This window comes from Phytophthora ramorum (genome assembly GCF_020800215.1).
Source record: "Phytophthora ramorum isolate Pr-102 chromosome Unknown Phyram_PR-102_s0003, whole genome shotgun sequence".
Taxonomy (NCBI): Eukaryota; Oomycota; class Peronosporomycetes; order Peronosporales; family Peronosporaceae; genus Phytophthora; species Phytophthora ramorum.
Window position 1 is genome coordinate 4,487,834 of NW_027150649.1, and position 27,270 is coordinate 4,515,103.

General features: G+C 55.6%; 10 protein-coding genes across 10 annotated transcripts; 5 read left to right on the top strand and 5 right to left on the bottom strand.

Annotated features, from left to right (window-relative positions):
- Nucleotides 1–870: 870 nt before the first annotated feature.
- Nucleotides 871–3,483, bottom strand: KRP23_4440 (uncharacterized protein; the record flags this gene model as incomplete). The annotated part of the gene is made up of 2 exons (XM_067889397.1): nt 871–2,208; nt 2,278–3,483. 2 exons carry the CDS (start codon nt 3,481–3,483, stop codon nt 871–873), a joined length of 2,544 nt encoding a protein of 847 aa, XP_067748561.1.
- Nucleotides 3,484–3,642: 159 nt separating this feature from the next.
- On the bottom strand, nt 3,643–4,599 carry KRP23_4441 (uncharacterized protein; the record flags this gene model as incomplete). Its single annotated transcript, XM_067889398.1, has 1 exon — nt 3,643–4,599. The coding sequence occupies one exon, from the start codon at nt 4,597–4,599 to the stop codon at nt 3,643–3,645; it is 957 nt and encodes a 318-aa protein (XP_067748562.1).
- A 125-nt stretch (nt 4,600–4,724) lies between these two features.
- On the top strand, nt 4,725–6,078 carry KRP23_4442 (Peptide chain release factor 1; the record flags this gene model as incomplete). Its single annotated transcript, XM_067889399.1, has 2 exons — nt 4,725–4,951; nt 5,052–6,078. 2 exons carry the CDS (start codon nt 4,725–4,727, stop codon nt 6,076–6,078), a joined length of 1,254 nt encoding a protein of 417 aa, XP_067748563.1.
- Nucleotides 6,079–6,410: 332 nt separating this feature from the next.
- KRP23_4443 (uncharacterized protein) lies at nt 6,411–7,076 on the bottom strand (the record flags this gene model as incomplete). Its single annotated transcript, XM_067889401.1, has 1 exon — nt 6,411–7,076. The coding sequence occupies one exon, from the start codon at nt 7,074–7,076 to the stop codon at nt 6,411–6,413; it is 666 nt and encodes a 221-aa protein (XP_067748564.1).
- A 1,360-nt stretch (nt 7,077–8,436) lies between these two features.
- On the top strand, nt 8,437–9,818 carry KRP23_4444 (uncharacterized protein; the record flags this gene model as incomplete). Its single annotated transcript, XM_067889402.1, has 3 exons — nt 8,437–8,928; nt 9,014–9,427; nt 9,498–9,818. The coding sequence occupies 3 exons, from the start codon at nt 8,437–8,439 to the stop codon at nt 9,816–9,818; spliced, it is 1,227 nt and encodes a 408-aa protein (XP_067748565.1).
- Nucleotides 9,819–9,827: 9 nt separating this feature from the next.
- On the bottom strand, nt 9,828–13,880 carry KRP23_4445 (Coiled-coil domain-containing protein 87; the record flags this gene model as incomplete). The annotated part of the gene is made up of 1 exon (XM_067889403.1): nt 9,828–13,880. One exon carries the CDS (start codon nt 13,878–13,880, stop codon nt 9,828–9,830), a length of 4,053 nt encoding a protein of 1,350 aa, XP_067748566.1.
- A 229-nt stretch (nt 13,881–14,109) lies between these two features.
- KRP23_4446 (uncharacterized protein) lies at nt 14,110–15,945 on the top strand (the record flags this gene model as incomplete). Its single annotated transcript, XM_067889404.1, has 2 exons — nt 14,110–14,997; nt 15,460–15,945. 2 exons carry the CDS (start codon nt 14,110–14,112, stop codon nt 15,943–15,945), a joined length of 1,374 nt encoding a protein of 457 aa, XP_067748567.1.
- Nucleotides 15,946–16,209: 264 nt separating this feature from the next.
- On the top strand, nt 16,210–17,955 carry KRP23_4447 (uncharacterized protein; the record flags this gene model as incomplete). The annotated part of the gene is made up of 2 exons (XM_067889405.1): nt 16,210–17,148; nt 17,710–17,955. 2 exons carry the CDS (start codon nt 16,210–16,212, stop codon nt 17,953–17,955), a joined length of 1,185 nt encoding a protein of 394 aa, XP_067748568.1.
- A 5,582-nt stretch (nt 17,956–23,537) lies between these two features.
- Nucleotides 23,538–24,053, top strand: KRP23_4448 (uncharacterized protein; the record flags this gene model as incomplete). The annotated part of the gene is made up of 1 exon (XM_067889406.1): nt 23,538–24,053. One exon carries the CDS (start codon nt 23,538–23,540, stop codon nt 24,051–24,053), a length of 516 nt encoding a protein of 171 aa, XP_067748569.1.
- Nucleotides 24,054–24,368: 315 nt separating this feature from the next.
- On the bottom strand, nt 24,369–26,030 carry KRP23_4449 (uncharacterized protein; the record flags this gene model as incomplete). Its single annotated transcript, XM_067889407.1, has 2 exons — nt 24,369–24,725; nt 25,155–26,030. The coding sequence occupies 2 exons, from the start codon at nt 26,028–26,030 to the stop codon at nt 24,369–24,371; spliced, it is 1,233 nt and encodes a 410-aa protein (XP_067748570.1).
- Nucleotides 26,031–27,270: the final 1,240 nt, after the last annotated feature.

A 27,270-nucleotide genomic window follows, 5' to 3' on the forward strand; every position in this document is an offset into this window, starting at 1 on the left:
TCCGAGCGCGCGGTTGCAGCCTTTTGCCTCGGCTCTGGGCCAGGATGGGGATCACACATCGCGTATTTCTGCTTGGAGCGCAGTGTCGGATCCGGCTCACGGCTCACCGAATTGGTGGCCGATTCCGGTTTTAGGAGACGTCGCTGCATGTTTTGAGATCGACAGCGTCGCAGGCAATGCGATGACGACACGCAGCGGGCTGCGAGCTGATGGTTGTCGGTGGTGGTGCTGAATGACATTGAATCTTCGCCTCGTCCGTGGTCACCAAGGGCTCGTTTGTGAACAGTTTGTCCGACGATACGAAGAACCAAGCAGAAAAATCGAGGCCCTGGTCGCGATTTGCTCGGCTCGCAGCGCTCGGAGGAAATCTGCGGCTGTCATGGGCAAGAGGTAACAAGCTCTGGGGGCCCGCTTCGCTCTTGGACATTGAGCAAATCTCGCCGTTCGAGTTTGAATTTGTTGGCTTGCCGGATGGTGCTGTGAAGAACCCGCTTGAAGATTCTTTCAGGGTTCTCCACTTGCTTGCTATCATCCATTCACTTGTCGTGCTGTCTTCGTTCTTAGAAGCTATAGACTTTATTGTCTTCTACTGGGATTTGCTTGCCGCTGCTGCTGAAGACCTTTGCTCACTCACGACGTATGGGTAATAGTGCTAGCTACTGTTGGGGCGGGTTCAACGCTGTCGGGACCTCGTTATTGACGCGACTTTTTTGGTCCCAGCATAGGCGAGAGCTTAGCTTTGATTGCTTTTTCGGCATTGAGCTTCGCAGGACAGTATTTTGTGCTAACGTTAGGTGCGTGAGCGAGAGCGAGTTGCTCTGAGCAACAATGAAGTTGTTGTATTCCCAGTAAATTATATTGCTATGCATGTCAACAAAGCAGGTCGTCGAAGGCAGATGCCCCCCCTGGTGTGACTGAAACATCATCGCCAGCGCCGTGCAACGAACTCGCTGTGGCTGCTTTTTCCGAGTCCTTGGAAATCGACGGTGGCGAATCTCTTGCCGCGTGCTTTCGTTTCAGCGTTTCCCAGTTAACCTCGGGGTCCGGCTCGCGACGCTCTCTTTGAATACCTAGTGGCGATGCCGCGTGCTTGATCTGGCGAACTAGCGTGAGGATCCCCTGTGTCGACCGCATGGGGTGACGAGGCGTAGTGCGCTGGGAGGCAAATAAGGAGAGGTCATCCACAGTGTCGATGGACGTGAATGACGCAGAGTCCCACATTTCATGCGCCCCCAACGTAGCTTCATCTGTGGCCAGCGTGGTTTCATTAGCGAATGCTGGTGCCTTGTCGTCTAGCGATAGACTGTTGAGTGAGGCGCGTGAAGAGCCAAGAAGGGCTCGAGCCAGCGCTCTGCTCTTTCCACTCACGCGTGGCCGAAAATTGCTGTCGCTATGGATACTGCTGCTACGACTTGAGCTGAGGTCATGCCGACCAACAAGAACGCTCCTGGTCGAAATACCATCATCCGAGTGGCAAGATTCGCACTGACGACTCGATGATAAGGAACGTGGCGTATCCTCAAATTTCTTGTCTAGCAGTTTCTCCAGCGCTCGACATCGACGAGAAAGCTCTTCGACTTGTTCTTGCGCCTGGTTGTCACCTCCCACTTGAGCATTTGTCGTTTCACTTTCGTTGGCGGTTGGACGATCTGTTTGTGTTGCGACCGCACAAGCACTTGAGGGCTCCACAAGTTTCACTTCATCGAGCTGTGCTTCTAGTTGTGATAGTTGGCGCTTGTGTTCGGCCGTCATTGCGCTAATAGCTTCCTCATGTCGTTTTTCCAGATTGGCCATCTTCTCGGGGAGAAGTTCGCACAGCATCTGCTGCTCGATATCACTCCGTACCTGTGCTTCAATCTTCTGTGCCTCTGCTTGTTGCAATGTCTTTATCTTTTCGATTGTTCCTGCCAACGCTTGCTTCTCCTTGCAGTGCTGTGTCTCCATTTCGTCATTGCTATCCCGAAGCTGCCGAATGGTGTCGTGAAGGATGCGCAGCTCTCGGTCATGGAGCTCCTTCGTACGCTCTTGCTGCTTCTTCAGCGCCTGGCACTGCCTTTCTAGGGCTTCAGCCCCCTCCTTTGCCTGTGATATGACCTCTTGTGTATCCCTGTGCTGGCTAACGACCTGCTTCCGCTCAGCACGCAACGTTTTGAGTTGGTTGTTCAACTGCGCCACGGCGTCCTCGTAGCGTCGGCAAGCGTGGTCATGCTACAGATAGAAAATGGAGTCAGTCAAGAAACTACCCCCTTCCACTACAGTAGGTACAAGCTGTAGCACCTGCTCCTTTGCTGAGGAAAGTTGAAATTCCAAGGTTTCTTGGTCCAGCTTTTTCCGGTGCTCCGCATCTGTCGCCGTCCGTTTCCACTGTTCGACTTCTTTGTTAGCAGCGCGCAGTTCGTCCTCGAGCTGAGCCTCTTTCTTCTTGTACCTCCCTCTCACAAGCTTCAATTCTGCAAGTGACTCGTTCACCACTCGCTGCATTCGCTCGTGGTGATACCCTTGCACCTGCTGGACTGCACGGTCAAAGTTCGTCATCTGCCGGCGCTCATGCTGCTCCACTGCTCCGTTCATGCATGCAATAGCTTGCTCCAGCTCCAGAAACTGTTCAGCAATCTCCAAAGAAACTGCGTTTTTCAGCCCACGGCCTACATGCCACGAAGAAAGCGACGAGATATCGTCTTCCCCTCCACCGTCATTATTCGACGGGCCTTCCGAAGTATCTTTGGCGTCTTTCTTTGAACTGTCAAGGCCTCCAAGATGAACCATCGCTGCCTGGAATTGTAGCGTCGGTTCATGTGAGTACTTCCTCGTCAACGCCTCCAACTTGTGCGTAAGTAACTGCAGCCACTGCTTCACAGCATCTTCCCTTTCACCCCTCTCAGTCTGAGCTGCCACCGTCTCCCCTACCGGTGTACGTCCTCTCACTGGAGCAGGAGATGACCACGAACTGGCCACCGTCGGAGCTCCTGAGCTCTGCATCTCGCCATCTGCTCGTCCTTCCGCCGCCTTCCTCCACTTGTCCTGGAAGTCACTCAGCTGTCTCCTCACAGCCTGCAACTCTGTGCTGATCTCACTCTGCTGAGCCAAGAGTTCACTCTCCACTTGCTTCTCTTTCGACCCTGGCGGTGGCTCCTGAACGCGTGGAGAGACGCAAGGCGCCGGTTGGAACCAGTTGGCGCTGCTGCGGACGCTCGGAGCACCTTGGGAGCTCTCCTCCAGCCGCCGACGTGTATACAGCGAGTGGGTCCCCCCTAGGCCGCGCTGTTTCTCGTCCGAAAATCCTCCTCTGGCCCGCTGTATACGGTATACACGCTGGTGCTCGGTGCTGGCCACGCTGCTGGCCGTGTCCAGGCTCACGTCGGCCTCCACGTCGCTCCAGTCGCCCGCGAAGATGCTGCTGGCGACCTCGCTGTACTCCTCCCAGTCTGGGAGCGCCCATGTGTCGCCTCTGGCGCCCTCAACGTCGGTCTCGAACGCTGCCATCGACGTCGGCGTCGCTTTGAATGAGCTCGTGGGAATTTGAATTTGGAGTCGCTGTGATTGGACGAAAATAAAAAATGGCACTTCAACGTGGTGCCATTTTTTAGTTTGCTAAAGTTCGCACCGGCAATATACAGAGCGAGTTTGGACACATTTGGACAGTCAGTCGTCGAACTGCAAGAACTGGCTGGAGGACGTTTTGAGGCGCTTCCGGCGCACGGCTGTAGGGGTGCTGTTGTTGCTGCTGCTGCCGGCTGTGGTGATGCTGGTGGGCGAGGACAATGAGGCTGCGTCAGCGTTGACGGCGCGGTGCGTACCTGGAGGACAGAGACGCTCGTCCTGCGCGTCCATCCAGTGTACCTCGTCGTCGACCTGGAGCTGCACGAGCAGCGACTTGACCGTGGACAGCACCTTGGCGTCGCGCCACAGTATCCGCTTCTTGCCAGGGCGCGTCTCGCCCACCTGCACCTCATCATCCACCCGAAAGCGACGCCAATCGCGCACTTTAGAGTGCAGCGGCATGAGCCTGGGCGACGTTCGGGCGAGCCACTCATCCCACTTGATGCTCCAGCCGCGATAGTGCACCTTGGCCTGGTTGTCCGTGATGTTCACGATCCTCGCTTCGTACCACTTGCTGTCCGTGTCCAGGGCGTCCACCATTTGCCCAGTTTCGAGCTCCGATCTCCACTGCTCCAGAGCTTTGGGCGATAAGGCTTCGTCTCTGTTTGGAGAGGTCGGAGGCGACACTGGAGCGTCAATTGACGCCGGCGTCGAGATGTGCCCGTGCCCCGTGGCCCGTTCCTCCAGTCCGGCAGGATACACGTCCACACCCAGTCGTCTACCCATTGTCACCACCTCCCGACGTACAGCCCAGTCGTAGCCGAACTCCATGGACAGCGCACCCCACACGCGCTCTGCCACGAGTCGGAAGTCCACATCCTCCATCAAATTCGGCTTGAGGATCGAGCGACTGCAGCAGCGGCAACTGCGACTGGCGTCCACGATGTCGCCATTGCGGATGCGCGTGTCACTTGGCGTCTCGCCGCGCTCCACGACGCGCTGCCACCAGCTGCAGGACACAACGTACCAAGCGTCTCCAAGGTGATAGCCGCGAGCCATCTTCGAAGGATTTGAAATGGATACCGGCACAGTTCAGTGATGTTCAGGTTATTAACGTACACAAAATCGACAACAGAACGGATAAAGGTAAATACGTTCCAATCCTGGGCCACACAGCGACGATAATGCTAGGCAGCGGACTGCAGTGGCTGCGGCGCCAGCGGCGTGTGCTGGCGCTGGCGGACGGTGCGCTCCAACCGCAGCAGCTTGTGCGACCTCGAGTACCTTCCGCTGTGAAACTGTGGCAACACAATGCACTGCAAACGCGCGGTTTTGCAATGCCTGCAGCGATTCTGAGCCAGATGGACCTGCTGGGGCGCCGCTATGATGAATTGGCACACGAATTATCGCAGTACGTGGCTACTCTGTGGTTATTAAATAGTTTATGACTTGACGATGCTGTGTGGAGGTGGTCGAGTGTGTTTTACTAACGTGGTTATGGTGTTTAATAGCAACGACGGCAGCTTCTCTTCTGACAAGATCACGAACCTGTCCATTGAGATGGCGGAGCTGGAGCCCAAGGTGACGGCTGTGCGCGAGCTGCAGACTCAGCAGAAGTCTGTGGAGGAGCTGGACGAGATGATCACCGAGCAGGCAGACAGCGACGACGCCGACGCGGTCGAGCTACGTCGCATGGCCGAGGACGAGCGTCGAGAGCTGCTGGAGGCCATCAACAAGCTAGAGAGCGAGGTGGTGCGTCTCATGCTGCCGCGCGATGAAGCGGACGAAAAGAGCTCAATCTTGGAGATTCGCGCTGGTACGGGAGGCGACGAGGCTTGTCTGTTCGCTGCTGACATCCTCAAGATGTACCAGAAGGTGGCGCTGGTCAAGGGCTGGAAGTTCGAGATCATGAGTATCTCGGAAACGGACCTGGGTGGCTGCAAGGAGTGCGTGTGCTCTCTAACGGGCCGCGGTGCCTACGGTCGCATGAAGTTCGAGAGCGGTGTGCACCGCGTGCAGCGTGTGCCGGTGAACGATGTGCGCGTGCACACCAGCGCCGTATCGGTGGTGGTTCTGCCGGAAGCCGAGGAGGTGGAAGTGGAGATCGACACGAAAGACCTTCGTATCGATGTCTACCGTGCATCGGGCGCTGGTGGTCAGCACGTCAACACCACGGAGAGTGCTGTACGCATTACGCACCTACCCACTGGCATCGTCGCGGCCGTGCAGGACGAGCGATCGCAGCACCAGAACAAGGCCAAGGCGCTGAAGATTTTACGTGCGCGTGTGTTCGACGGCATCCGTCGGAGACGCGACGCCGAGCGCCAGACGATGCGTAACTCGCAGGTGGGCTCTGGAGACCGCTCCGAGCGCGTGCGGACGTACAACTTCCCGCAGAGCCGCGTGAGCGACCACCGCGTGAACGTGACGGTGTTCGGCATCGAGCGCATGCTGAACGGCGAGCTGCTGGACGACATCGTGGACGCGCTCGTGGTGGACGAGCAGAACCACCTGCTGCAGCAGCTTGAGACACCGTAGATCGTAGCAATATACACCCAGAACGTATACAACACATTGCATCGTCGTGCCAGCACCATGTCCAATGCTACTGCGACACTGTAGTTAGTGACTTGAAGGCGAGGCAGTTGGTTTGGCGCTTTCAGTATGCTTTATTGCTCCGAGTCGCACGCTAGTACCCGGTGTGTCTCCGATCCAGATGCACAAAATCCAGCGAGACGCTGCACAGGAAGCCAAGCTGAAGACGCATGAATATGGGGCGCTATATATTAGCTAAATAGTGGACTGCCTGCACGGGCGGGTTCTAGGGAGCATCTAGCCTGCAATAAAATAACGGCGTATCCGTACGCCACTTACTGCGCCAGAGCGGCTACAGCGGAATGCCGATCCTGGAAGCCGAAGGAGAAGCGGCGGGCGATGCCCACTCCCATGCTGACGCTGATGCTGCCGCGCCGCTTCTTGGTGAATTGCTGGTTGTGGCGATGCGTCTCGGGCTGCATGGAGATGCTGCGCTGGAAGCCCATGGCGGCGCGGGTCTTGGCCTGCTCGGCGTCGACCTCGAAGAAGCCCGCGATGAGCGCGAGCAGCGGGCAGCCGCGCAGGTGGCACCTCTGCAGCTCGTGTGGCTTGCACAGGTTGAGGCGCATGGCCAGCTTGAGGAAGAACTGGTCGAGCTCGCTGGCGCGCGCCTCGAGCTTGTGCTGCGTGAGCAGCAGGTGCTTCTTGGGGAACTTGTCCTGTTCCAGGCCGGCGAGGAAGTGGCAGCGCTCGGTGCAGGTCGCGTGAGCGTCGCTGTCAGCCAGCGCCTTGCCGAGATCGAGCCACAGCTCGCGGATCTCGCTGTAGCGCTTGGGCACCGTCCAACGCGCGCGGCCGCAGGCGACATGCAGCACGTAGAGCCACGTGCCGTCGGCTGTGAGGCACAGCTCGCCCACTTTGACTTGGAGCGTGGACAGGTCGGCGGTCGACGCGGCGGAGACGTCCATGGACATGCACTTGGATCGGGGCACGGCCACCATGACGGAGTTAGGTTGCGGGCAGTCGTGGAAGAGTGCGCTGCAGCGGGTGAAATGGGGAATGAGGCATCGCGTCCGCTCGCCAGCCGAGCGCAAGCGGTGCGATACAGTAGGTTCAAGTTAGTCACCACTACAAAAAGACAGAAAGAGGGACAGAAACGCGGCGGATGGGCGGGATTGGTCAAAAACCGGCTGGTAGTCTCAGCTGTGGGATGCGTCCGCGTCGACGGCGGGTAATAGTGGAGCCAAGTGAAAACTCAAAGGGAAGCAGCATGGGAACCCGGTTGCTGCTGTCGCTTTGCCTCGCCTTGCAGATGAAACATGCGACCACGACGACGTATTAGTCTCCGGTCAACCACCTCCAGCATTCGCTGCACCGGATTCCGGCCCTGGCCATTTCGGGGCTGTCCCAGTCCAAAACAGAAATAGCGGCAAGACCACTTTCGTTCGAAGCATGCTGGATACTCTGGCACTGGAGCGTGACATGGCAGAGGGACAATACCATGGTAGGATGGTGGCCACTGGCCAGCAAGCCTTCCGCCGAGCACACCTCTGGCAAACGCACGTGCTGGCCATCGCAATGGTCTCCGCAATGTAGAGGCGCTAGCAGCACCAAACGCGAGTCGGTCAGCAGACAGGCATGCCACTGATACCGCCGTGGCCAACGTGGCGCGTTCATTTATCTGCTGTACAGAGGTCCTTCTCAATAAGCGCACCTCGCAATTTCGATATCCCGGTATTTCTGATCATTGATACAAAAATTCCAATATAGATCCGCTTACATATCTCTAATCCCTCCAAAATCGATTTGGTGACCCCTTGCTCTTATTGAGAGAGACCTCTGTACCAGGATCGTAGTTCTCTATACGCATCTGACCTCAATCTGAGCTCAGGTGCTACCACGTAGCTCGAGCATCATGGACCCCATGGGGGTTGCTTCGCTCCATTCCATGCTGCATTTTGATTTCACTCCGCGGTGGTGCCTATGCACATGAGCTTCTCCCGCCAGTGTGATGGCCATCAAGCCGCTGGCCCAAGCAGTCCAACGCGACATCCGCCTGCTGGCTCAGGACGTCGTGAGCGATAGCGGACAATCTTCCACGATTGGGATTACAGTGCTCTATCAGCTGGGGGCTAGGTAGTGCTCGTAATCGCCGTTTATTTCCATCGTTCCCTGCTGTTTGGACCAGACCGCGCCACAAAACACTTGGCCAGCCAGCTGCAGGGCAACTGCAACATGTAGCCTTCTCATGAGGTAGCCATGATCCATACAAATCTTCAGAAAACCATTTTAACAATGTAGCCATGTTCTATACAAATCTTCAGAAAAACGAAATCTTCCACGGTCGCGGCAGACCGATCGATGGCCGCCTCCTTCGTCGCGCTGCAGGTCGCCGACCTCTTCGACGCCCACGCCGCGGAGGCGCCAATCCACCGTCTCGTGTCGGTCCTCAACGCGCAGGCCGCGCAGATCCGTGAGTTGCAGGAAAACCTCCGACTGGTGCAGGCCTCGCAGCGCCAGACGCTCGCCGACTGCAAAATTCTCCGCGCCGCCGTCTCGATGCTCGAGCACCGCGTGCAAAAGGCGGAGAGTGAGGGCGCCACAATGAAGAAAAGTGCAATTGCAATGCGAGCGCAATTGGAGACGATCGACTGCCAGCTCCGCGTCAAAGCAGACCGCCAGGAGGTCGACGATGTGGAAATCCGAGCGAAAACGGCCTCCGGGGAGCTCGGAAAAGAGCTCCGCTGTGAACTCGCTAGCTTGCAGTTGGTGCAATGCCTGCAGACTGAGCAAACTGAACTGCATGAGAGAATGGAGGCGGTGGATAGAAGATTGATCACCAAAATGGACAAGGTCGGGAAGATGTGTTCACGCTTAGAGAGCAGTGTTTGTAACCTTGGCTAACTCGCTGTGCTCATGTGTTCTTGCTTGCTTCCAGTCTGAGTCTGCGCGGTTGGATGGAGTACTGGTGCAGATTCATAGCTTTCGCCCCATGGTTACGCAGCTGTCGAAGCAAGTAGAGACTGTGCAACTACAGCAGAAGCAGACTCAGCGCTTCGTTGCTCGTCTTGACTCGGAGCATGAAGCGCATAAAATCGGCCAGGAAGAGGCCTGGCACCACGCGGACAAGCTTCGGCAGATGCTAGATGCTTTCGAGCATCGCCACCATCAAGCTGTCGCGCCGCAGATCCAACGGCTGGACAGCATGACGGATCAACTGCAACTTGCTCTGGATGAGCTCAAAACGGCTGCGGCCACCAGCGAAGCCACACTGCGCGCGCTTTCTGCCAAGTTTCACTCTAGTGGTGGTGCTTTTGCGACGCAGCTTCAGCAACAGTATCAGCACTTTGAGGTTGGTACAGGTATTCAACGCCTTTGTTGAGAATTGCCCAGCTGACTGCTATCCCTGCTATCCTTTGAAGCAAAATCTTCAGGAGAAGGCCCCACGACAGGAGATAGAAGCCCAGTTGGCCGATTTGAGTCGTCAAATTGCTGCAAAGGCTCCCGATTCAGCCCACAGAGCTCTCTCCTCGAGCTTGGAAGACTTACGAACACGTTGTGAAAAGCTGCAGGAGCACGTAGAATTGAGCACACGATTTTTGGACTGGTTTGCGAGTCGCGGAGAGGCATATGAGCACAACCTGGAACTTGTGGAAACTCAATTGGGACGCTTAGCTCTCGATTCACGCCCTCACGAACGTGACCCGTTTGAAGGCCGTGTTCGCTTTCCGAGGTCTCCTTAACGAGTCCATCTAGCTCTTAGAGCGGGAGATAAATTGCTGAAACAATTCTCGGAGAGAAGCGCGCTCTTCTTGCTGCTTCATTCGCGACTCTGATTTCTTTGCATCTTTTGTCGGGACAGTGTAAGTTTTCTCTGGTGGTCGCGTCGCTTGCGTTGCTGGTGCTACTCCCGTGGGGGTAGCAGTACGGAACGGAGCAGATTCTTTCTCCTCTGCCTCGAGTTGTTTGCTCAGTGCAGCGAGTTCTGTCTGGCGCTGCTTTTGGACTTGTACCGTAACTCGAGATGCTCGCCTAATCTGGTTCTCCGGTTCTTGCTTGCTGTTCAGCGAGCTAACAGGGGCGTAAATGGACTCACGTGGTGTAGCAAGTTGGTAGCGAGCGCTTGTCGGGCCAGCATTTGTGCCATCGACGGCAAATTCGGGGGTGTGAGTATCAGTCTCGGTCTCCTGCTCTTGGTTGTCACGAAGGCTGGGGTTCAATTCAACTTTGCCTTCCAGTGGATTGTTAGCAGCAGAACTTCGAGGCGAAAAGTTGCTGTCCTTCGTATTTAACGGGCGACGTGGAGCAAGGGAAGATGAAATTGCACCTGCAGACGGAACCCGTATGTTGATGAGAGTTCGTCCGGATGACGGACAACCAGGCAAGGTTTCGGTCTCTTCTCGCGCTGGTTGAGTCTCGTCGTCAAATTCATCGATCGCTGGTGCTACATGCGGCCGTACGCCGTTGTAAATGATGCGCAGTCGCTCCTGCTCCACCTCGTACAGAAGCTCTACGTAGTCCTTCTTCATCTTTTCGCAATACGGTCGATCACCCAGACACACGATGTCGCCGCAACACCGCAAGAGGTCATCCAGTGCGTCGCTACAAGTCTTCGACGCATGGTTGAGCTGTGAAAAGAGTGCGTCGCGCTCCTTTTCTTCGCGTAGTCGATGCGTGGAAATGGAGCGGAAGTGACGGCGTGGATCGCTTGCCAACAGTTCAAACTCCCACAAAGACTTCATCACGCGCTCCCGCGAAGCTACTGCTCCATTCACTCGCTCCCAGAGCTGAACAGCCATCGGGAACTGGTCGTAGTGGTCTGCGTGCGTGTACTTGAGTACCAGATCCAGCTTCGTTTTGGGTGGCAGTTGCAGCTCATTGAGCACGGAATCCATACGCCGCTGGAGATCTGCACGAAGAGGAAGCGGGGCATGACTGTGGCTTTGGTGCAGTTCTGAAACACCAAGCCCAGCGGATTGAGGTCGCCCCGATTGCGGACGACTCCCACCTGATGATGTTCCGCCCAGACGTGACGTATCTGCAAAATGCTTCTGGATGAGGACATGCTGTGCCGTCTCTGCGTCTAACAACTTGCTGTGTCTCGCCATGGTAGTTGTCGACTGCCTGGTTAGCATGATATTCAAAGCGGACTTGCGTGCCCGCATGGATGCTGCTGCTCGGTCATCTTCAGTCTGGTTCTTCGACCTGGACACCGGTGAAGTTTCCCCATCGTATGCATTTGTTTCTGGAGCACCTGACTCCACCTTACTTGTAAGCCACACGACGTCACTGTCTTCACTAGAGGTTCCTCCTGCGTTATTTCCCTGCTGGGACCAACGCGACGGTAAAGCGGCATCAGATTTTAGCGGCGATTTCAGTGGTGAAGGCAGCTCCTCTTTAGACGGTGAGGGTGCTGCTGAGGAGTTACCCAATTGAGATGAGAAGGGAGGACTCAGAAGACGGCTGAGGAGCGGCGAGCAAATGCCAGAAGCACTGCCAAAAGTGTCATCCCGCAGCATTCCGACAGCGTCTTCAATCCGATTTCCAGCCTCTTCCTGTTCATCCCACCACGCTGTCTCTGAAACAGGGGCGGTGTTTTCAGTTGCAGTGGTAGTGGCGCCAGCGCTGCTACGTCTTCTTTCGTAAAATTGTTGAGTCATTTGATCCGAAGTCGTGCTAGAAGCAAGTCGTGCTCTCATGACAGAACGCCGAGCATTTAACGTCCGGTAGAACCCTCGCAACTGATCTGCAAACTCGGTGGATGAATCTTTGCGGACTGTAGCCTCAGTCGCCGTTAAGGGATAGCGATTCGGTTGCAGCCCGTCGGAAGACTCGTGAAGTTCATGCGATTCCACTACCTCTTCTTGAGATTCGTCGACCTCTGGGTTGGTCATCAAACTCGATCCCGGATTGAAGTTCGGGTAATATTCGTGACGAGACCATGTACCTTTACGTGGAGATAGCACAGAGGTTGAATGCTGTGAGAACTCTGTATCGTCTTCTTCGGCAGATGCAGATGACAATTCCGCCATCGCTCTCTGTAGTGCGTCCAGCGCTGCTGCTCGTTGCTCGGCTTCTAGTCCAGCACGATAGTCGCGAAGTTTTTCGTCGCGTACTTCATGCCATCGTGCGATGTTGGCCTCCATCGCTACCGTCGGCGCGGCTGTAGATGGTCGACGTCCCGACACCGAGCTCCGAAAAGATCGAGCAAGACGCCTTGCAATCACCGCCGGAGACGACGATGGCCGTCGTGGTTGTAAAGCATTTGCAGGCCCAGTGAGGGCAGGTGGTATTGCCTTTCCGCCGTTGAAAAACCTGTGCAATAGTGCCTCGAAGGCCAGCTTGGGCAGCGTTAAGGCCTTTACGCCTCCTTCAGACTGAGCTGTCAGTGTATGTGGCCAGCGCTCCGAAGAACGAACCACGCCAAGCTCTCCCAAACAGACTGGAGCTGAAATGGCCACACTTGTGGCTGGGAGCGGACTGGACGCGCCCGATGTGGGGTCTGTGGGAGTTGATGAGACGAGCGATCCGTCCATGACGACGACGAGAGCGTCAATCTCGGTATTGCGAGTGCATAGTGTGTCTCCAGGAGCCAAGATTTGCCATCTTGCAGCCCTGGCCACCTCAAGTAGTTGGTCGATGCTTAAACCTTGCAGCAACGGTGTCGTCAGAAGAGTGGCCACCAACGAAGACAAGTGTCGGGCGGTCTCTTCCCTGGACAATGGCGGGTCGCTCCAAAGAGGGTAATTTTCGCGGCTTCGGTGATACAGGAATGTTGTCACGCGCTCTTGTATTTGAGATAAAGTCTCGTCGGATAATTTCGGGGGACTCACTGGTACTGCCTGAAGCGAGCGCGTGCTTACAGACTTACTACCTTGCCATATGTTGGCTAGAAGTCGCTCCAGCGCCTGCAACTTGAAGGCATGAACCGTTTTGATCTTGTCGGGTGGTGAACCAGTCTCTGTAACTTGTTGGTTTTGAGATCCACGCCCTACTGCGTCAAAAGGAGCACTAGCTGCTCGAGTAGATAGCGCTGCAACCAGCTCGCCAGGCCCACCACTTGTGACACCAGCACTCTTTACTTGTCTTCGAAGTAGAGGATGCTTGTTTGGTCCCTTTTTAATACAGAACCCTGGCTTGGAGTCGCCCTGATTGTTTGCGGAAGGCGCACAAACGCCGCTGTCTGCCTGGTGAATACACTCAACCACTGCGCTGATGGTAACGTGTCGCCGAAGCTCGAGCTTATACAACGATAACAAGCGGGTTGCCTGGGCATCCTGGGGTAGGACGCCATTGGTTTCGCTACGCCGTACAAACGCTCGCACCATGTAAAAGATTTCTTCGCCCAACGCCATGGCAGCTCGGCGTAGGCGACGGTAGGCACTCCGAGAGTCCACGAAGCCTCGCGACAAGCCCGGGTTCACGACGCAATCCGCATTGGTCTCTGCTGATGCCATCAAGAGCAGCTGTCGGAATTGTTGCGGTTGGGCTCGCATTTGCTGCATCAATCGAGCCACGTGATGCTCCAGTTGCTGGCGCCACGGCGCCTTCGGATCCGCCGCCTCGACTGGTTCCTTCTCCCTCACGCCTCGTTCTTGCAGAATCTTCGCGACCTTCGCTTGAATGCTGGCCGGCATCTCTGCAGGAAGAAGCGGGTGGTCGCATTTGCGCTGGTCGCGCACACTTGTGGCCATCCACGCTCCTGCGCCAGCCAATGCGCGCTGCAGCGCCAAGCTCGCCTTCTTGCCTGCATACTCCTCTCGATCAGCCTCCGACGGGTCCACGATAGCATCTGGCACCTCCATGGTGAACTGGTCGTCGAGGCAATTACGGACGATGACATCGTGAAAGCGACCAAAATATACTTCGAGCACCGAAAAGCACCGTCAGCAGGTAAAGCGCGGAGTGATGGTTAAGATGTTGCCTTTGTGTAGTCGACACTAAAACCGCACTTCATTTGGCACCTTCGTGGTGAACACTTACGGGGCCCGCAACAGAGACAGCCCGCTGGCCACTTTGCATTTGGGCTCCTGGATGGCACCTCCATCTGTGCACACCCGGCACGGCAAGCGCTTGGCCGTGACGCGCACGCCGCCGCCTTCGCCTCGAAATGCCCCTCGCGTAGGAATATTGGCGCTTTTCTCGGTCATTGGTCTGTACGCGGTGGGCTTCGTGGTGTGGGGCGTGTGTCTGGGCGACGTGGCCTCGTCCTCGGACTCTGCCAATGGCGGCGACGTGCGGCTCAGTCCGCTGCTGATGCGGCAATTAAGACGACACCAGAGAGTGGAAGCGGCCGGCAGCAACGATAATTTGTCAATGGGCAAGCGGTGGACGGAGCAGCTCCTGGACACCGGCAGTAGACCACCGGACTTGCGCTGCATCGGCTGGAAACAAACCGAGAGTTGCGACCTGCAGAGCACCCAAACGCCCACCAAGAATCGAGGATGCGACCAGTTTGTACGAGGAGGAGTGGCCGGATATTGCCTCATGCAGGACGAAGCTACCGGCCAGCAGCTCCAAGTGATGCACACGTCGTGCGATACACTGCACCCGAGCGTCATGTTGAGTTGCCGCCATGCTGGAGACTTTGTGGACTTCCAGTGGGAAGTGGCCAAGTTGGCAGCGGAAGTTGAACGAGAGGAGAGTGCAGCTGAGGACAAGGAGGTGACAGATGCTACCCCTACAGAGGGGATTGTGATGGTGATTTACCCCAAGCTACTGGTGAGCGCCTTCGCGTCGATTCGAGCTTTACGCGCGGTAAATTGCACGCTTCCGGTGGAATTGTGGTACATTGAGTCGGAAATGGACAGCAAGGACGGGGTTTCACTGCTGGGGGGCATTCCCAAGCGACTGCAACAAGAGTATGGCCCGTTGACACTGCACCCTATTGCAGACCCAAGAGTAGCCGGCTTCAACTCAAAGGTATACGCAATTACGCACACAACGTTCGAACATGTCATGTTCCTGGACGCGGACAACGTCCCGGTGAAAGACCCGAGCTATTTGTTCAAGACGCCCGAGTTCGTGCAAATGGGTGCCGTCTTTTGGCCGGACTTTTGGCATCCCGCGCACACGATCTTCAATATCAACGACGAATCCTTGCTATGGGAGCTGCTGGGTATGGACTACGTGGACATGTTTGAGCAGGAGAGCGGCCAGCTCGTGATTGACAAATCGCGTAGTGCAGCGGCACTGCGGATGCTGTCGTTGTTCGCCTTCCACGACCCCAACCTCTTCTCGCGCTACAAGTTGGCGCACGGCGATAAAGACCTTTTCCGTCTCGCGTGGCTGAAAACCAAGACGCCATTTCACATGGTCGCGAACCCGCCGGGCATCGCTGGTACCGTGCGTGAGGCCAAGTTCTGTGGCATGTCGATGGCGCAGTTCGACATGGATGGAGACGTGCTCTTCCTGCACCGCAACGCCAAGAAGTTGTCAGGGGGTCTCGGCGCGAATCGAAAGCCGGACGAGCTGATTTGGACGCATCTGCAGCGCTTCCGGTATCGCGCTGCGTCGCCTCACGCGGCGGAGGTCGAAGCCGCTTTCGAGGCCTCCAAACCGACACTGCCGCCGAACGCCAAGATCGGTAGCCCGCGCGTGCCCGTGGGCAACCTGAACATGTCCTACAGTCTGCTGCGGCAGAAGTACTCGGTCGAGATTTTCAACGGCGCGCCCGAGTTCGAGGAAACCCAGTGGTGCTACGGCCAGGCTGCGCTCACGGCGCCCAGGTACAAGACCATTGCGTGGCAGGACACGGCGTTCTCGAATGTGGAGCGAGACCTGCTGCAATATGCCAGTGAGGCTGTAGCCATGCTGCCTGCCGCCGCAGTGGAGCTGATCGTGCAAAGTGACCGACAAGAGGCAAGTTGAAGTTAACAGCGTTTTAGCGTAAAGCGTAGATGTTTAGCGTAAACTGTAGTTATTTATTTTGCTCCCCTCGTCTCACTGTTTCATTTCGGTGCTAGAACCCTCTATAAACTAGTCTCGTTATCGTGCTCCGAACCATTTTGACTTGTAGTTTGTAAGAAAATCACCTGCCAAACGCCAACCCCTATCATATCAGATGCAAACGGTATGGTGCCTCCACTATCTCAACAACCTAGGCATTGCTTTCTCAGCGTAGGACTCCATTCGATGCGTCATTATCCCGCGGCCTCGGACCTCCGCCTCGCCGCTCAGTCCCCAGTCATGCGGCGCGCATCAACCTCATCGCCGCGCTCTGCGTGCGTGAAGCCAGCGGCCATGTACACGGGCATCGCGCTTTATACTGGCTGCCTGCTGTTCTGGTGGCTCTTCGTGCGCGGAGACGCTAACCGCGTGGCCATCTCTCGCTGGCGCAGCGCCGTTCTACCCGAGACAAAGGCTGCAATGGACGCAGAACTGTACGCAGACAACATCCTCATGGCCAGTGGCGCAGACGCGACGGCGGACGCGCTACTCGAGACTTTCGCGCGGGGCATCGGAGCGCCAACGCCGGAGCTGCTGTCGCTGCACAAGCGCCACAACATCCCGCACTTGAAGTGTGTGGGCTGGAGACAGACGGGCAATTGCTCGCCCGACGGACCGAGAGAACCGGACAGCGACAAAAGCTGTGGAGGCATCATCACGGCTGGAGCGTCCGGGTATTGTCTGCTGAGAGATGAGGCGACGGGGCAGGAAGTCAAGGCCATGGAGTTGAGCTGCACGTCGTTGAGGGACAAAACGACCTTCAAATGCAGTCAGGCGGTGGACTTTGTGCGGGTGGCACCACAGGTCGACGCCATTATCGCGTCTAAGGCGAGCGAGTTGGCTGAACAGGAGACGCAGCGGAGGAGTGAGAGGAATGGGACGGCTGAGCTAAAGAGAGGGATCGTCATGGTCGTGTACCCGAAGCTGCTGCAGAGTGTTCATGCGACGATCAGGTTGTTGCGGTCGTACGGCTGCAAACTGCCACTGGAGTTGTGGTATCTGGAGAGTGAAATGGGAGCTGTACCGTTGGATTATTCACACGTGCTGCAGTCGCTGGTGAAAGACTACGGACTGGTGACTCTGCATGGAATTACAGACGATTTGGTGGTTGGATTTACGTCCAAGGTGTACGCGCTGGCGCATTCAGGGCTGGATCAGCTGCTGTTCTTGGATGCAGACAACGCGCCTGTGAAGGACCCGACGTATTTGTTTGACACCCCGGAGTTTTTGACGACGGGCACAATTTTCTGGCCGGACTTTTGGACACCAGCCAACACCATTTTCAACATTAAAGCGAAGTCACTCATCTGGGAACTGGTTGGCACTCCGTTTGTGGATATGTTCGAGCAGGAGAGCGGCCAGCTTCTGCTCGACCGACGCCTTACAGCCGTTGCTCTACATGTGACGCAGTTTCTTGCGATGCGCGAGCCGCGCCACTTGGAAAGACTTCGCCTGTCTTATGGCGATAAAGACCTTTTCCGGTTGGCCTGGCTCAAGACGAACACGCCGTTCCACATGATCCTCACGCCACCAGCGGCAGCGGGCATGGTCAGAGCCAAGCAGTACTGTGGTATGACTATGGTGCAGCACGATACGCGCGGCGAGGTGCTTTTTCTTCATCGAAACGGCAAGAAATTATCGGGGGAAGAGGACTTCAAGCGAGACCATACGTGGGGACAATTGCAGACCTTTGTGTTCCCAGAGCGGTTGGCGTCTGTGGATGCCGATCCCGACAAGCGATACGCGTTTGTCAAGAAACACTATAACGTGACGATCTTCCAGGGTGGAAGACAGTTCGTGAAAACGCGCATGTGTTATGGTGACCGCTACATGAAGTCGGAGCACTTCCGACTTACGCCGTGGGAAGACCTTCCGTGGCACAACATCGAGGACACGCTGCTGGACTACGCGCGCGATGCCAGCCAGCTTTGATAGTTTTGAGTCGATAGTCATTGTCAGCAAAAGTGTACATGTAGATGTAAGATATTCGTGCACGGCAATTAGCGTTTGAGTCTTGTCTTGCAGGCCCCGATAAGATTAAGTCCTCGAACGATGAAAAGGATGAAATTCAATCGATGGGTGCGTCCTGCGAGCGTGCGGAGCATTTTGAACGTTGCGTGGGGCTAGATTCGACTGTCCGTGGATTTTTTTTACTAACAATCCAAACTGTCATGGCAGGCAAGTCGACAGTACTACATGTCGACCTGTACCAGACAAGGTAATATGGCACACCGGATGTTTTGAGGTGTGGATGAATTTGGCGTGTACCTACAACGGGTAGCGTTCGTAATCGTTTAGAAACGCATGTGCAGTTTTCTCCAATTTGCGCTCATGATCGTCAACATCGCTGCCTTCAGAAGGTAGCGAGGGCCTTCAGAATAAAAGTACCTTCGCCATCCCACAGATTTGAAAATACCAATTACACGAGCAATAAGATACACTATTATTGGAGACACCTATGCCAACGTTATACCTAGAATCAAATCATGTTTGTCTGGACAGAGAGCTGCGGTAGGGTCCAGGTGCCGGCGTATGACTCAGAACCGATGGTGCAAGTCCCAGTTTGCAGATTTCGAGGATATAACAACAGGCGTTACAGGGTGCGCCCTCGTCTCAGAGCTACAATCGAATAAAGACTACCACACACACTTTTTCCAGCAAGAGCGCAAGATGGGCCTCGCACGTGTATCTCACTGGAGGGTGCCAAGTCGGAAGCATTTCATCCTCGGCATACTGCTGCTCACCAATTTGCTGTACGTTGGGATGATCATTGCACGGTCTTCCACGATCCGCAGCTCACTACGGCAACAACACGACGAAAGAAAGGTGACTGTGAATATGGTGTCGCTGTCATCCCCAACGCCAGCAACAGCACAACCATCACCCCCCTCACAGCCGACAACTGAAGCATTACCAGATGAAGTTGCTGATTTACCACTGGATACGTCGAGAGTACGCCGCTTTAAGTGTCTTGGATGGAGAGCTACAAGAGGATGCGACCCAAACGGAGCTCGGATGCCGCAAAAAGACCAAGGTTGCAGCAGTACAATCCCCTACGGAACAGCAGGCTACTGTGAGGTCGAAGATGAGGATTCCCACGAAAAGTTTCGTGTCATGAAGCGGACGTGTACGAGAGGCAAGCAGGCGGCCATTTTCCAGTGCTCCGATGCTCCGGGATTCGCGAATTTCCACGTTGAAGCTGAATATGCCGTTGACAAAGTCCTCGCTCCGGAGTTCGCTCTTCCCAACGTGAATAGCAGTCAGGGCTACCCGCGACAAGGAATTGCCATGGTGGTGTATCCCCAGCTAGTGGCTAGTGCGTATGCCACCATTCGAGCACTTCGAGAGGTCTTGAACTGCCAGCTACCGATTGAAATTTGGTTCCGTCCAGATGAAATGCGCAAATCTCCTGAAGGACTCGACCCACTCAAGAGTTTGACCAGTGACGGTATTGTGGGAAACTTGACTTTCGAAAAGATTGACGACCCTCGAGCAGTGCGGTTCAACGCCAAAATCTACGCTATCTACCACAGCAAATTCGATCAAGTGCTGTTCCTGGACGCAGACAATGTACCCGTAAGAGATCCAAGCTACCTTTTCGAGACGCCCGAGTTCGTAGAGACCGGTGCAGTGTTTTGGCCTGACTACTGGCACCCGGGCAACACGATCTTTTTCGTCAACGCGAAATCGCTGGTTTGGCAGCTGCTCGGTACAGACTTTGTGGACATGTTCGAGCAAGAATCCGGTCAAGTTCTTGTAGACCGACAGCGGCACGCGGCACCGCTCGAACTCGTAAGATTTTACGCTTATCACCGACCGAACTACTTCAATCGGCTAAAGCTCGCGTGGGGCGACAAAGATCTTTTTCGCTTTGCGTGGCTAAAGCTTGGAGCTCCCTTCCACATGATCGAGGCACCACCTGCGGTAGCCGGCAAGATGTTTGGCAAGTCGTTCTGCGGCATGACGATGGTACAGCACGACACCACAGGAGAAGTTCTCTTCCTGCACCGAAATCAACAGAAATTGTCTGGGAAGCCTAGTACTGACCAAGTCGATGGGTCCCAGAAACCTTCGGCAGATACTGAACAAGACGTTTATCCGGATCCCGTGATGTGGACGCACTTGCTGTCGTTCCGCAATACGTCTGCACGCTCGGAGTATGTGATCCAAGGGCACTGGGAAAACCAGTTTTCGAACCACCGACGATGTTTCGGCCGGCGCATGCTGAGAAGCAATCCGCACTTCTACCTGCGGGAGTTCACCGAATTCAGTTTTGCTGGACTCGAAACCGACCTGCGGAAGTTTGCCATGGAGGCAGTGACGCCATCAGGTAAGAACAAAGGTGAGCCTCAGACGTAGCTACAAAGTGCCGTATCTATCGTAGCTATTGCATTAAGTGTACTCAATTCCAATTTATTCAATACGTCTATGTCGTTTAGTGTCGGCGTTGTGGCTAGCAGGGAGCAGACCAACGGCTTCAAATGCAAACCGACGCACATTGTTCTCCAAACCAGAGAAGCTTAAAGTGCTGAATTCTTGGGCAACAAAATGCAGATCCTTCTCCAGTTTGCGCTTCCCAAAGCAGCTCTGCGACTTCGGAAAAGCTGGTTCACCTCTGTATGTGTCGATAACGTAGTGCTCGAGGGCATACGTGCTGTTGAACGAAAGCAGGTGCGTCCAGATGACTGGATCCGGCAGTCCGTCAACCTCAGGCGCCTCTCTTTTTTTGAGACCTGCAAGTTTTCCTGTTAGCTTGAACTGGTTCCGATGGAGAAAGAGAGCGCCACCCACTACATCGTGCTGAACCATTGTCATGCCACAAAACGTGTCGTCAATGACCTTGCCAGCTACGGCAGGCGGAACCTGAACCATATGAAAGGAGGCTTCGAGCTTGAGCCAAGCAAACCGGAAGAGATCTTTGTCACCGTGAGCCACCTTGAGGTTGTCGAAGAAATTGGGCCGATGAAACATGTAGAAGAACGCCAACTTCAAAGGAGCTGCGTGCTTTCGTCGGTCAACAAGTAGCTGACCGCTCTCTTGCTCAAACATGTCTGGGTACGGCATGTCGAGCAGCTCCCAGAGCATCGATTTCTCGTGGATATTGAAAATGGTATTCTTCGGATGCCAGTAATCCGGCCAAAATATAGCACCCGTGTTTTCAAATTCTGCAGCCCGAAACAGAAAAGTTGGATCTCGAACTGGAAAGTTATCTGCATCAAGAAACAGCACGCGATCCAGCGAGCTGTGATAGATGGAAAATACTTTTGCTCCGAAGCCCATCGCACGAGTATCATCGATCTTTTGGAAACGGATCGTGGGATCGGAATCAACCAAGTGCTTCAGCGGCGCAAGAGGGCCGGGAAAGCTGTAGAGTTCTTGGGGGCAGTACCAAAGTTCAATTGGCAGCTTGCAGCCCAAAACATCGCGAAGTGTTCGAATCAGCGCGTAGGCACTTGCCACAAGTTTCGGGTACACCACAATCACGATGCCATCGGTCGGTTGATCATTTGCGTTTGTCACCACATTCGGCAATGAGAACCCAGGAACGAGAGCCTTCTCAACTGCTTTGCGCGCCTTCACTCGAAAATCCACAAACGCCAACGCATCCTGACAGCGAAACCGAGCAGCTCGGAAGAGACTAGTGCAGTGCCGCCTCATAACCTGGAACCGTTCTCCCGACTGCGTGTCCTCCACTTCGCAGTAGCCTGCGGGTGAATTGTGCACTGTCCTGCTGCAAGGCTGGTCTCGTGTCGGGTCTCGAGGACCGAACGGTGTACAGTCCTGCGTGGCATGCCAGCCAATACAGCGAAAACTTCTCTGCTTCTTGTCGCCCACTGGCAGCGCCTTCACTTCGTCCAATTGCAGCAATTGCGAGTCATTACCGCCAGCAACCGGAGAGCGAATGGAGCTGCGAGTCACTGGGGAGAGCGAGTCACTGGACCAGATCAGCAGCAGCGACGTGTATGAGAGGGAGCTCAGCAGCAGTATACACAAGAGCCAGCGACCCGTAGAGGAACGGGGCAGCCAGCTCTTAGTTGCGACTGGAGGTTGAGACGATCCCATTGTGTCGACTATCGAGGCCCCAAACTGAAGCAAGAGCCTGGATCAAACACTACATTTGGATTGGCTGAAACATCGACTAAGATGATAGAACCTGTCTAAGATGATACGGTATAATCATTCTTGAGTCAGCAATGCTGAGAGCTACTGCTCCGGCCGCCGCGTCCGCCTCCGCGTCGTCGCTTCTGCCTCGCCACAGTCGTTCTACTGGTCGTTCCAGTCGCTGGCCGCGTCTGCTTCTCTGCTGTGGTGTGCTCTACGTCTGCGGTCTCCTGACCTTCATCCTGTACACTCGCCCCTCGTCCTCCGCCAATGAGGAACTCTCCGCTGATCAGGGAACCGTCGCGTCCCAGGTACCCTCCAATCGCCAATCGGATGCAGTTGCAATCGCAAAGGCTGAAGAGCACGCGCGCAACGTCAAGATGTTGCCGCAGAACCAGCAGAAGCCGCGCTCGCTGCACTGCGTCGGCTGGCGAGCCACAGACGACTGCAGTCCGCACGGCCCGAGGCTGCCGCACCTGGACAAACCATGCCACATGATGGTGCAGCACACGCGGTCCGGGTACTGCGAGGTGGAGGACCGAGACACCAAGGAGCGGTTCCGCGTCATGCGACGCTATTGTCGAAGTGTGCGTCCTGAAGCACAGTTCCGGTGCTTCGATGCCGAAGATTTCGTGAATTTCCCGCTGAAAGCAAAGGAAGCGGTGAGTAAAGCGTTGCTACCAGGTGTTACTTTGCCGCGTGTGCAAGGGGATGGGAAGGGCACGAAGGGGATCGTCATGGTGGTGTATCCGAAGATGGTTCCGAGTGCCTACGCGTCGATTCGAGCGTTGAGAGAAGTTTTGCGCTGTGAACTGCCTATTGAGCTGTGGTATCGACCGAAAGAGATGCTGGGGGCGCCCGGGTCAATGGCGCCGTTGCAACAATTGGCTGCCATGGCAGATGGCAGAATTTCGTTTCAGGAGATTGACGACAAGAAAGCGACGGGATTCAGCGCTAAGGTGTTTGCGATTTATCACAGTTTCTTCGATCAAATGCTGTTTCTGGACTCCGACAATGTACCAGTGAGAGATCCGAACTTCTTGTTCGAGACGATCGAGTATTTGGAGACTGGTGCAGTTTTCTGGCCGGATTTTTGGCATCCGAGACACACGATATTCAACATTCACGGCCAGTCCCTGGTGTGGGAACTCCTGGATCAGCCTTTTGTGAATATGTTCGAGCAGGAAAGTGGCCAGCTGGTGATAGATCGACGACGGCATGCTGCGGCATTGGAGCTTGTGAAGTTCTACACTTTCCACACGCCCAACCACCTCAAAACGTTTGAGCTGGTGCACGGCGACAAGGATCTTTTTCGCCTGGCGTGGCTCAAGCTCAAGTCGCCGTTCCACATGATTGATACACCACCCGCAGTCGCTGGCAAGGCTTTGAACAATTCCTTTTGTGGAATGACGATGGTGCAGCACGATGCAAACGGCGAGGTGCTCTTCTTGCACCGTAACACGCGCAAGCTCGTTGGCGAGCCCAAGCGCCAGAATGTCAATCTGAAGACCGCTGCTGCGCTTCGTGTGAAGAAAAAGTTGCTGCTTACTCAGCCTGGCAGGCGCACGAAGCCCACACTCAAAGAGATCGAGGAGGAACTTCGAAATGGTGTCGTGACACCTCTGCCGACACTGGATCCGCCCGAAGCTGACGGATACCCCGACGCCGCGTACTGGACGCACCTCCTATCCTTCCGGAATACCTCCAGACGCATATACTACAAGATCGATGTGCACCCTACTCTGGATGGATTCACCAAGGGCCAGACATGCTACGGTGTGACGGATATGCTGGAGCAGAACGAGCACTTTTACTTCCAAGCCTTCGCGAACTTTAGTTTCGGTGGTTTCGAAGATCAATTGCGCAGGTTTGCTATGGAAGCCGCTCAGGTTGTTCGCCTCCATCAGAACGACACTGTTCGACACTAACTTATTGAATGCAACGGCTTGTAAATTCGCTATTGTCCAAGCCAGCTTGCTTCCAGAACAAAGTCGTGAGGTTGATCCTCGGCGCGAGGCGATAGTGATTCCCGTGGAGCTCAGGAAGTGTGTTACTCGCGCCATACATTTCAAAAAGATACTGCAAGCTCTCAGCAGCGTCTGCACTCACGGAAGCAAGGCTCTCGGGAAGAACGAACGACTGAAGTCGTATTTGTACATGTAGACACGTCCTTCAGACACAAATGTGCGTGACCAGTACCTCTCTACTCTACAAAGTGCGTTGAATAAATTAATATGGTTAGTCTACTGATTTTCGCTTGATCTCTCAAGAGCGCCTGCTTCCTGGGCGAAGTCGTGTAGTCGGTCTTCGAGGTCGCGGTACGGAAGATCATCCCATGAAGTAGTACGATAGAATTCGGACTTCATCTTGTTGTCTCCGTAGCACATCGGGAAGCCTCGGAATATGCCACCTCCGAAGATCCGCACGTGGTAGTTGGTCGTCATATACTCATATCGCTCCGTGGCGTTCGAGTTGAGCGAAGCGAGGGTGTCCGGGAATACGAACGACTGAAGGTGCGTCCAGACACGAGTTTTCTCCTCGTCGCTAATCAGTTTCTTGCCGTTGTGGTGCAGGAAGAGCACTTCACCCTGCGGGTCGTGCTGCACCATCGTCATCCCGCAGAACTGCTTCCCCTTGACCATACCTGCAGCTGCGGCAGGTGTCTGGATCATGTGGAAAGACGTGTTCGTCTTCAGCCACGCCAAGCGAAAGAGGTCTTTGTCCCCGTGAAGGAGTTTGAATCGCTCAAAGTGGTCAGGCTTGCGCAGCGCCAAGAACTGCACGATCTCCAGCGCCACGGTGGCTCTGCGTCGATCAATGAGCAGCTGGCCGCTCTCCTGCTCGAACATGTCCACAAACGGCGTGCCGACCAGCTCCCACAGCAAGCTCTGCTTGTTGACGTTGAAGATGGTGTTCATCGGGTGCCAGAAGTCCGGCCAGAAGATGGCGCCGCTTTGTACAAACTCGGGCGCTGTGAACAGGTACGTCGGGTCTTTCACCGGCGAATTGTCAGCGTCGAGAAACAGCACCTGGTCGAGTTCCGAGTGGGCCAGCGCGTAGACCTTCGAGTTGAACCCGTCAACGTCTCCTTCAGCAATTCCACGCAGCGAAATGGGTCCATACTCGTTCACTAGCGACTGCAGCAAGTGCGAGTCATTCAGCGGGTTCGCACCCATTTCTTTCTCGAGATACCACAGCTCCACTGGCAGCGAACAGTTGGAAGAGCGCAGCAACCTGACGGTAGAGTAGACGCTGGAGAGCAGCTCCGGGTACATGACCATCAACACGCCGTTCTTAGGCTCCATGGCCACCTCCTCCTGCTTCGGGGTCTCCTCCTGTCGCGTGGCGGACATCAATGCGTCCACCTGCGGTGCGACACGCGCAAAGTCCGCCGCTTGACGACAGTTGAAGCGTACTTCGTCCCTCAGTGACGAGCAGTTGACGCGCATGGCCTGCACGTCCTCCCCCGTGTCCTCGTTGCGCAGCAGACAGTAGCCGGACGCGCCGGCCTTGATGTTGGTGCTGCAGCTGGCGTCGTTGTCGGGCTCCCGCGGTCCGTCGGGGCTGCAGTCGCCCGTTTGGCGCCACCCGAGGCACGAGAACGTGGGGATGCCCAAGGTGGACGGTCCGTCGCTGTCTAGGAAGGTCCTCATCATTGTCGCGGAGGACACTTGTGTCGCTGTGTTCGACGTAACAGACGTGTTATGCTGCGAAGAGTTGGACCCATCGTCCGCATCGAGGTCGCTTCTAACCAGCTGGACATGTTGTTGCGTGTCCTCCGTGGTCCCCTGAGCTGGGTACTGCGTGTCGGACCACACGGCCAGCAGCAGCAGCGCGTAGAGCGAGATGCTGAGGACCAAAACCCGCGCGAGCCAGCGGCCGGCGATGCGCGAACTCGACTGCATGCCCCAAGTCGGCGAGAAACGGAATGAGACCCAGGAGCGGTCGCCGGATTTATGACTCACCTTGTCCAGCTTGAAATTCAACCTAATGTGTCGCACACGATAGCTTGCGCACCCTGTTTATAAATATATTATTGCATTGATCCGTGTTTCTATTTACATATCTACATGCTGTAATGTATCTCGAATAAATGATAAATCGGGTATCCAGCCGTTACAGAACCTCGTCTCAACCACGTCAGTGCTTCAGCTCTCCCGCTGCAACAGTCCATTGATGTGCTCGCCGCTCTCCCAATGGCCCCGCGACGGAGGAAATGGTTGCCGCTCGCGCTGTTCTTCGTGGGAGTCGTGTACGGGTGTCTGCTGCTGCGGTGGTACAATGCGCGCTTGGCGTCGACGTCGCAGTCGTCCGTGAGTCGAACGTTCCGACCGAAATTCGGCGAGCAGGAGGTGGTGCCAGTAGTAGGAAGCCGCTGCCTGCACGCAAGAAGCAGCTTCCGAGACTCATTTTGTCGCCGCAGGGACGCGCTGCCATCCGCAGAGAGCAACTGGCCAAAGTACCGGAGCCCGTGAACGGGAGGGAGACCCCAACGGAGACCGAAGACCCGAGGCTGGTAGCTGCAAGACTGGCCAGGGACAAGCAGCAGGAGGCGGAGGCACATGCCGAGACGGTGAGGAACTTCCCTAGAGGGGAAGCCGAGCCACGGACTCTACGGTGCGTCGGCTGGAGGGCCACAAGTGACTGCAGTCCGAACGGCCCTCGACTTCCAGACAGAGACCACTCGTGCATGACGCGAGTGCTGGCTGGAGCTTCGGGCTATTGCGAAGTGGAGGATGAGGTCACTGGCGAGAGCTTTCGAGTGGGGAGAAGGTACTGCAATAGTATCAAAGAGGAGGCAGTCTTCCGGTGCTCGGACGCGGTCGGGTTCGCGAATTTCCCAGCGGTGGCGCGTCAAGCTGTTGCCAAGACGCTCGAGCCAGGGTTTGCGTTGCCGAATGTGGCTGAGAGCATGTCGAGCCCTAGAGACGGCATCGTGATGGTGATATACCCGAGATTGCTGGCTAGTGCGTACGCCTCCATCCGCGTCCTCCGGGAGTTGGGCTGTAAACTGCCGATTGAGATTTGGTACGTTCCTCGCGAGATGGAGAAACGTCCCGCCGCTCTGGAGACGCTGCAGCAACTGGCTGGTGCCGATGGTATGGGCGACATTTCCCTTCACAAGGTCGTCGACTTTTTCGCGAC